Below are 10,177 nucleotides of genomic sequence, written 5' to 3'. Positions count from 1 at the left end.
GTTTGAGGAACCTCCAAACAGTTTTCCATAGTGGTTGTACTAGTTTGCATTCCCACCAGCAGTGCAGGAGAGTTCCTTTTTCTCCACATCCTCTGCTAGGAATACATTTGTGAAATAAATTTTAAAAGACCTCATGCCAGTAAGGAGCTTGTGTTCTAGAAGAGGAGATAGACAATGATAAACCTCTAAATAGGGACGTTGTGTAATATATTAAGAGGGAAATACATGGTGAGGAAAAAGTAAAACAGGGTAAAGGAAGTTGGGAGTGTTGTGATTATAAACAGGACGGTAAGGGTGGATATCCCATTGCCAGGAAAAGGTGGAGTGGACGAGACTGGGGTTAATTGTGTGGCTATCCAGGGAAGAAACACTGTGGGCAGAGAGAACAACCTTGCAAAGCGGCAGGCATGCTCAGTGAATAGCACAGAGGGTGGATAGGTTTAGAGGTATGTAACTTGATCTGACTTTAAGGGATCACTTTGACTGCTGTGTGACTGAGAGACTGTGGGGCCAGTGATAGCAGGGAATCTGGTAGGTGCAGCTGAGAGTGTTTCTGATCCTACTTACTCTCTTGTCTATGGTCTGGTTGACTGTTCTGTGATGTGTGTTCAATGGTTGAGGAATGATGGATCAGTTCCTCACTAGGATCTGCTCACCTCCCTCCTTATGTAGTGAGTGGGGCACCGTAACATTACATGCCAGTCATTAATCTGCTTAATCTTTCCCCCAACTTTGGAGATCACTGACATATAACCAGGCATTATTTTAGATGTGGGACTCTGGTGGTAAGACAGATTTCTTTTTAATTTAATTTGATTTATTTATTCATACAGAACTGGGGTACGGGTCAGAGATGCGGAGGGTGAGAGGATTCACCAGAGACAGAGTGGGGAGCAGAACAGGCAGATCAATGAAGTACACTGCTGAGGGGAGCAGCGGGCGGGTCAGGAGAGGTCTGCCATGCCATGTGGTCACCTCCAGGGCAGGTGGGGATTGAACTCATGCGGAAGTGGCTTTAGCTTCTTAGTGCTGTGCTTTAACCCGCTGCGCCACCAGGGAGGGCCGGTAAGACAGATTTCTACCCTGTTGGAACTGATGTTCTAGGAAAGAGATCAGGCAGTGAATGGAAAAGAGATGCTGCAGAGAAAAGTGAGTGAAAAGACCTCACACAATGTGGGGACAGAAAATGAGAGATGTGGAAATAGTGTGTTCAAGAGAAGGGTCAGGGAAAACAATTCTTATGGGTGCATAGAACAAAGACCTGAATAAAAGAAGGCATGACATAGGCAGTGGCATAGGTACAGAGGAGCGGAAACAGGTCCCTGGACTGAAGGCCTCCCTGAGGTAGGTGGCTGTGGCATCCTGTTCTCCATGGAGATGACCAAGCATATCTGATAAGCAGAGTCTGCTTCAGACTCTGGAAGGGCACGTGGATGTGAGGCAGCATCTTTGGGTTCAAAGGTCAAAGGTCCCTTTTATCTGGCCTCTTTTTTCAGGTGTGGCCCACAGGGCTTTTGAAGATGATATTGATGCTTTGTGTAACCTTCGGGAGTTCTTCAACTACCTGCCCCTCAGCAATCAGGACCCGGCTCCCATCCGTGAGTGCCACGATCCCAGGTGAGTTGCAGCCTGGAGTGCCTTCTCTTGTTTGGCAGGATCTTTTCCTTTCTCTGGGCCTTCGACCCCAGAAGGACTGCCAGTGTCTACCCCACTGGGCAGCTTGGAGCTGGCTGGGGGGTGGAGTTAGCCTGGGCCCCTAGGTGTTGCATGTGGTGGGACATGGGAAGGAGTAAAAGAAAGATGATTTTATGTTTCCTTTGTGTACTATCTGAGAAGTAGCTTGGGAGTAAAAAGTGACAAAAGAAGTGTTTTTGGAGATTTCTAATTTATCAAGAATTAGAGATGGAAGTGTTTTTGGTCTTGACATGAAATAAGTATTGTGAAGATTTATTTATTTACAGCTAATGCACTGTAAATAAGTTGAAGCTACATACCTCTAACTCTGTCCACCCTCCTTGCTATTCACTGAGCATGCCTGCCGCTTTGTAAGGTGGTTCTCTCTGCCCACAGTGTTTCTTCCCTGGATAGCCACACAGTTAACCCCTTCTCATCCACTTCACCTTTTCCTTACCATCCTATTTATAACCACAACACTCACAACTTCCTTTACCCTGTTTTACTTTTTCCTCACCTTGTATTACCCTCTAGTAGGGGTATAATATAGCTATATAATATGATATGATTATATGATATGATATGGCTATTGCACCTATAAATTTACTTATTTAAGGTTGCATACAGCCCTCTCACCCTCCAGGGCTTGTCTTCCATATACCTACTGTGGCTGGAGGTGGGTGCAGTGCTGGGGACTGGTGTGTGGTGGGCTTCCTAGTGAGCCACCTCTTTCTGCTTGCTGTTGGGGCCACTGCCTGTTACGGCATCACAGAGTAATATAGAGGCCCTGCCAGGGAACTATTGTTCCAGATACCTGGCTGCTTTCTTTTCTGTTTGGTTTCCTATCCAAGTTTTAAGTGCTTATTGACTTGGGCGTTCTTTCTGCAGAAGGGTTTTGGAATTCTCTCCATTGGGAAGAAGCCATTCTGAGATACTGTCTGGTGGAGTAGACTTGGGTTCTTACCTATGGGGCCCTGTTTGTTCAGGACTGTTCCAAAGAATCACATCCCCAGCACTCCACTGTCTGCCCCGCACCTCTCCTTGAGCACAGTGTGTAGTCATGATAGGGAGAAGGAGGTATGAGGTCCATGAGCGGTAGGCTTAGCTTCCTTTTCTCAACATTTATACTATTTGGAGTTCTGGAAAGAGTTTGGATACCATCTGAAGGTGTTATGGCCCAGAGCCCTAGAAATGTCTAATTAATGTGTGTGGGTCCAGTTCTGTCTTCTCTGCTGTGATTCCTGGGAAACAGATGTATATGTGTAAGAAGCAAATGAAAAGCAAGGGAGGACTTTATTATCAGAGTGGTGTTCTCTGGGAAGAGGGGCTTGATGGGCTGTAGGTTGGCCCAAGGCCAGACCTCAGTCCAGATGCATCTCAGTGCCAGAACACCCCCTGCCTAACTACCTGGGACAGGAGGGAACAAAGCTGGTTGGAGAGTCTGACACACCGAGTGGGTTCTGGCTCTGGCTACTGCTCAGTCACCTAATGCAGGAGGAAGCAGACGGTCAAGAGCCTGTCTGAGTATTTAGTTTCCAATGATTCTGTCCTTCAGGGGCCTGCAGTTTTGCCTGTTAAAGGAGCTCTAGCAGGTTTTCCTTTTATCTGGGAATATGAGCTCAGGGTGGTTTTAGCAGAACCGGGCCTGGCTTTTCATTTCTGATTTGTCGCTCTCTTTATTCTTAGTGTCTCAGATCGTTAGGCTGGGACCTCCCAGGGCAGTGCTTAATATACTTTAGTAATCCACAAAGTGCCTAAAATGTAGGAGGTGTTCAGAGAAGATAAATGGAGGAATCACATTCAGAGGTGTAATTTCATCTCTTTTCTCAGGGAAATCAGAAAGGTCTTTTCTGGTTGTTACCTAGCTCTGGTTCAGTTTCTGTGGTGGCAACAAAGGAATCAGTTGTAGGGCATAGCCTTGAAAGCCCCGCAGGAATAGAACTGACCTAGCCCTGATGATGTGTGTCTCTCTTTTCCTTGCTCATCTCCTACCCATGGACAGTAACTGGTCCTTCCAGTGCTGTTGATACCTGTTGCTTTTCTTTCCAAAGTGACCGCCTGGTTCCTGAGCTTGACACAATTGTTCCCTTGGAATCTACCAAAGCCTACGACATGGTGGACATCATACATTCTGTAAGTGCTGTATCTGCCTGCCTTGCCTGTGCCAGGTTAGCCACTTCCATGAGCACTGTGCTTTGCCTAATGAGGAGGTGTGGGCCCAACATCTTACCTTGGGCAACACAGGGAGAACATCAGGATAGGCACAGGACCAGAGGCCACTGAGTAGTATGTTCTGGGACCAGTAGCCAACGCTGTCCCAGTGACGTGGATGGACTTGAGGGCTGGATAGATGAGGAACCAGTTTGGCCAGCAGAACTCAAGGGTCTTTAGAGGCACTTCAGAGTGCATAGAGAAGGGACCCTGTGCCCTCAGTCTGGACCTGAGTTCAGAATGACTTTTTGTTAGTACCTTTTTTTAGAGTCGGTGCTTAGAGATGCTTGTCTTCTAGGGAAAAGAGAGTACATAGGGTGATGGGGTTGAAGTTTAAGTATATTGCTTATTGGTCTCTTGTCTTTTGTATGAACAGACCACAGTTCATCAGACCACAGTTGATGGGCATTTGGGTATATTACAATAATTTGGGACTATTACAGATAGTTCTGATGTCAACATTGTATTATGTCATTTTGGTAAATAGGTTACTAGTTTCTTTGTGGTATTATAACATGGTTTGGGTGTGCATCATTATAAATCAACATGTTAAAAAGAAGTTGTCCTAAAAAAAAAAATCAACACCGTATATACTACTTTAATGTCACCACTAAAAGTCCAGTTGTAGTCTTCACCATACAGTTGTTCCCTTTTTACTTGCTTTGCCTACTCCATTTCCTCCTTCCCCTCTGGTAACCACTAATTTGGATTTAGACTGTAAAAATTTATTTTTGCTTTCTTCATTAGTTCAGCCCTCCTTTCTTATTATGTATACCACCTGGGGTGAAATCATACAATGTTTCTATTTTTTATCTCTGACTCATTTCATTAAGGTGCGTCTATGGTGTTGCAATTGGCAGGCTTTCAGCTTTTTTTTTAATAGCTAAGTAGTATTCTCTTGTGTATATATACACCAATTTTTTTTTATCTAGTTGTCCCTGGATGGACACTTCATAAATAGCAATGTAAAATACATCATAAACTAATCTAATAGTATAATAATGGCATATAGAGCAAGTATTTAAAGAAAAACCAAGGTTATCTGTTATAACAATAAATGCAAATTGCTTAGCATTAAACTCATTTACCTTTTATTAAAAGAGAAAGATGTTCAGTTTTCTTTATAAAGTAAGACTTACTGTGTGTGGCATATAGGAGATTCTTAAAGTGAATCCAGAAAGTTGAGCATAAGGGATGGGCAAACAGGTGTGTCAGGTAAATGGAAACAACAGTGTGTGTGACCCTAATAGTGGACGAAAGAAAATTCAAGTATTAACTGAGACATAAAACCATTTAGCATTTAAACAATAAACAAAGATCTGTACCACAAAGAATATGACTGCCATTTTTATAAAGCAGAAACTATAGGAGATCCAAAGAGATGCAAGTAGAAACAAATTACTATAAGCTGCCTGTGCTCTCCCCTGTTATTTAACTTCTGAAGGATTAGCTAATGCTGGGGCAAAAGCCTTGGAAGAGAAACTGTACTTGTGATGATGCTGTGTACTAAAAAGTGCAAGTGAATGTAATAATTATATACCATAATTAGTACAAAGCAGATCACATGGAAAAAAATTAAGTAAGTACATAGACACCTAATAGCATACTGTGTAGATCTTGTGAGAATGGTTCAGACTTTACTCTTGAATAATAGGCAGTAAATCTTATTGGGTACACATGGACATTAACAAAAGTTGATCATACTGTAGGTCAGAAAGCATACATCATTGAATTCCATAAAGCAAAATATTACAAAAAACACTGACCAATGCCCGTTACTTATAGCAGTGAAAATAGAAGTACTGTTTTATTTAGAAATCTTTGAAACAATTCTTGTATGAAAGGAGAAAATATACTAAAATGACAGAATTCCAAAAGCTGAAATTCTACCTATCAAAATCTGTGGAGTAATTTTAAAACAGCAAACAGGAAAATTTCATCTTACGTTCTTAGTGAAAATGAAGTAAAATAAATTCCCAGCTCAAAAATTTAAAAAAGTACAGAATAGAAATAAGAAAGGATTTGATAAAAATAGAAGTTTCTGATTCAGGAAATAAAAAATGTGCCATTAGTGAGCTAGAGTAACCACTAGCTAAACACACAACAAATATGAATAACCATAGAAATACAAGAATTTTTATCTATTTTTAAATAACATATATGTATATTTCACATCATTGTTCATTTTGTACAGGGTTTGCTTTCTCCTCTCAGGTGTAAGTCCCCATAGAATTCCCACCACCCATTCACCTGTGCACCATGGAAATAGTCCCTTGTGCTCTTTGTTTCCCTTGTTTTGATCCCTCTGTCCCCCTCCCCTTCAGTATGTCCCAACTTATAGTTGCCTGTTAATTTATTGTATAGCAACTTTATTGAATTGTTCTCTGGAAGTTCCTTTTATGACTGTCATTAAAAAACATAAGAAATTAAAAATCTTAATAGTAGATGAAGTAGACAATTCCTTTAGAAAACACAAAGCAGTGATTGATCACATTAGTGGTAGAAAACTTAAGTTGACTCATATCATGGAAGGAATTCACAAAAACAAAAGCACCAAATTCATATAACTTCCTATGGGCATTCAGTGACACCTTTGAAGATCAAATAGTACCAGTACTATATAAATTGTTTCAGAACATAGTAAAACAACACAAAACATACCTCCCTTCCCCATCCTTTTTATGAAGCAAGTGTAAGCTGGATATCTAACTTGATAAAGTTTGCTTAAAAGGATTTCAGTTTAATATCACTTACCACTATTTATGCCACAACATGAAATGTTAGCTACCAGACTCAACTTCCTGTTATATTTATACATCATGGCCAAGTGGTATTTATTGTAGGATTGCAAGGTTCTAGGAAATCCCCTAATGTCTTATTATAAAGGAGAAAGATTACGATTATTTTCATAGATACTGAAAAAACCCTTTAACAGAGTTTTGATAGAACACTAGGGAATTGGATATTTAAACATGATAAAGTTTAGTATATACCTTCTTAATAAATATTAGGAACAAAGCAAAAATGCCTATTCTCTCTATTGTTTAACTTATACTGAAGGGTTAGTAAGAACAGCTATAAGAGACTCAACTAGAGATAAAGGCCATGGAAAGGAAAACTGTGTACATAACATAGAATAGTAAAAAAATGCTAGCGAATGTGTGATAAAACTATCTGAAGCAATAATTAAAAAACAGGCTATAAAAATGATATACATAGCCTTCCTTTACACAACCAATTATAGTATGTTAGTATGAAACTACCTTTATACTGCAACAAAGCAAATAAAATATTTAATAAACCTTTGGGGAAAATTTTAAAACTTCTGAGAAATAGAAAAGTAGACTTTGAATAAATGAAGAGACATCTTTTTTCTGGATGTTCAGTTAACATCAGAATATCAGTTTTTTTCTGAATTTGGTTTATAACTGTAAGGCATCCTAACAGACAAAAATTTAAAAATAGAGCTGATGAATTTGCACAGAAGTTCATGTAGGAACATAAAAATGCAAGAATGACTAGGAATATACTGGAAAGCAAATAAAACATACTGTATTTAAAACAGTGTGATGCTGGCACATAAATAGCTTAAAAGCAGTAGGATAGAGAAACTAGGAAAGAATTCAAGTCACAGAGAATTCAGGTATGTACAGTGAAGTAATATCTCAAAATCTAGGGGCAATGGTTACCATTTAACAAATGTTGCTAGACAACTGATGGCTGTTAGGAAATATGTAAGATTAGGTTTTTACTTCATGTCATACACAAAAATAAATTGCAAACGAATTAGAACTAAACATAAGTGAATCTATATAAGCACTAAATGAAAGCATACATAAATTTCTTTATTTTAGGGGGGAGGTAAAATATGATTCAAAATTTATGCAGCTTTAAAAGTAAATTTGACTAAAAATTTTTTTTTAAAGATTTATTTATTTGTACATACAGAACTGGGGTACAGGCCAGAGACTCAGGGGCAGTGAGAGACTTCACCAGAGACAGAGTGGGGAGCAGAACAGGTAGATAGACGAAGTACACTGCTGAGGGGAGCAGCGGGCGGGTCAGGAGAGGTCTGCCACGCCACATGGTCTCCTCTGGGACAGGTGGGAATCGAACTCATGCGGAAGTGGCTTTAGCTTCTCAGTGCAGTGCTTTAACCCGCTGCGCCACCAGGGAGGGCCAGACTAAAAATTTTTTAAATCCCACTCTACATGTAAGGAATTATAAGCAATTTCAAAGTACAACCAGCATGTTGGGAGGAAATTTGCATCACAGATCACAAAGGCTAGTATCACTTTGATTTACTGTACTCTTAAAATTGGGGAATAAAGATCAAAATTGAACATGTATAGCTTATAAGATATAAATATATGGAAGGATGTTCAACTCTATTTAAAATCTAGAAATGCATATTAAAATCACACTGAGTTATTTTTCATCTGTCAGACTGGCCAAAAAAAAAAAAAAATTCATTAGTAAGTCTGAAGAAGCAGGCAGGTTCATGTTTCTGGTAGGGGACTACCGTATCTAAGTCTAAGCATTTATTAACACTTTTACCCAGTAATCCCACTTTTCGGAGTTTACCCTGAAAAAATACTTCCCACTTTGAAAAATTATAGACACACGATACTACAATGTTATTTGTAATGGTAAAATTATTCTGAAACTTGTAAGTTTCAGAAAAGAACACATGGATTTGTTGAATAATGAATGTATTTTCTCAATAGACTTCTATAGAGGAGTAAAGAATGAGGATGATATCTGTGGTCTGATAAGAAGTAATTCTGAGGACATTTTAAGTGAAGAAATCCAAAGTGCAGACAAGTATACTCTTGTTACTTTCATCTGAGCCTTAAGGGGGAATTATGAAAATGTGAAGTTACCTGTTCACTTGTGCAATGTACAACCTAAAGATAAATATGAAATCAATGAGACTAGTAACAGGGTGAATGGATAGATTGGAAAGGATGGAAAAGTGCTAATACTAAGCTATATTATTGTTTACATATTAAAAAATCAACTGGGCAAAACCTTTAAAATAAAATTTAAGATGCAAATGAATCTAACCATGTTTCAAATGAATAACTTTTAAACCCAGTATTTTGATTATTACATACCTGTTATTAGAAATAGTTATGAGGAAATACTGAATTTTAGTTAGTAGGTTTACTTTTTCTAAGTTATGTAGACCAGCAGTTCTGATTCATTACCGCTTTAAAAGTGGTAAATTTGAAACCCGTGGGGATTACAATTGAGATGAAAAAAAAAATGTGCAAAATGATGTAAAAATAAACTTTTTAATAAAAAAAAAAGTGGTAAATTTGACTACAAATTTTTTAAATCCCACTCTACATGTAAGGAGTTATAAACAATGTCAAAGTACAACCAGCATGTTGGGAGGAAATTTGCATCACAGATCACAAAGACTATAGTTTCTCTATTTGGGGATTGACTAAAAAGTACATTTTGAAAATATTGGTAGTCAGATGTCTGCTGAAGGAGTTATGAATATAGAATAGGGGAAAGATAGAATGAACTCTGTAATTGATTTGGACTCTGTTGAAGTTATCACTATGATCTCAGTTTTCACATAGTTTTAGAAAGACATGTTTGTATATCTGGTTTTCTTAGTTTCTTCTTTGGGATAGCTTCTTAGGAGTGTATACACATTCCTAAAAGGAAAACAGATCTCTTGGAGAAATGGCTGATTCTGGGCTTGAAATGTGCTGTATGAACCTTGATGTGAGGAAATTCCAGGACATAAGGTAATGCTCAAAAAATGGTGGAGAAGCATCAGAAGGGCATAGGAGCCTCTTTCAATGAGCTCTTTGGCAAATGTGGGTCCATTTGAAGCTGTAAACATGGTAAAATATTAATAAATGGAAATTTTTGTACTATTCTGGAAGTTTTAATAATAAAGTATAATAATTACAAACTGAAGCAGAACCTTTACAAAAAAACTGCCCTGGTTTAACCTCGCAGGTACTGTGTAAATCTGTCCCTCCAGTGAGGCAGAGGTGCTGTCCTGCCTCATTCCTTGGAGAAGCTGGGGTGGGTGGAGCTGTATAGCCCTGTCATTCTGTGCTGAGGCATGTCTGTACTGCTGCAGTGTGGTGCCATCTTGTTCGTTATCATTTGAACTGAAGAGTTAATTTTTGTTTTTTTTTAAGATTGTACATACAGAACTGGGGTACAGACCTGAGGCTCAGGGGCAGCGAGAGCCTTCACCAGAGACAGAGTGGGGAACAGAACAGGCAGATTGATGAAGTACACTGCTGAGGGGAACAGCGGG

The 10,177-nt window shown here is 39.1% G+C and overlaps 1 protein-coding gene across 4 annotated transcripts in view; it reads left to right on the top strand.

Moving 5' to 3' along the window:
• PCCB (propionyl CoA carboxylase, beta polypeptide) overlaps window positions 1–10,177 on the top strand; it is a 65,543-nt gene that overhangs the window by 26,222 nt on the left and 29,144 nt on the right. For all 4 annotated transcript variants that reach the window (XR_001145444.1, XR_001145443.1, XR_001145442.1 and 1 more), the window contains exons 8-9: window positions 1,497–1,617; window positions 3,726–3,807. Coding sequence is in view for 1 of the 4 variants with exons in the window: in XM_004682178.2 (XP_004682235.1) it covers window positions 1,497–1,617; window positions 3,726–3,807 (203 nt within the window). In the remaining 3 variants the exon portion in view is untranslated. The remainder of the gene's footprint in view (window positions 1–1,496; window positions 1,618–3,725; window positions 3,808–10,177) is intronic.

The sequence above is a fragment of the Condylura cristata genome, unplaced genomic scaffold (genome assembly GCF_000260355.1).
Source record: "Condylura cristata isolate star-nosed mole 26May11 unplaced genomic scaffold, ConCri1.0 scaffold00014, whole genome shotgun sequence".
NCBI classification, from domain to species: domain Eukaryota; kingdom Metazoa; phylum Chordata; class Mammalia; order Eulipotyphla; family Talpidae; genus Condylura; species Condylura cristata.
Note: the sequence above shows the minus strand (reverse complement) of the source record. Positions and strands in the feature narration are given on the sequence as shown.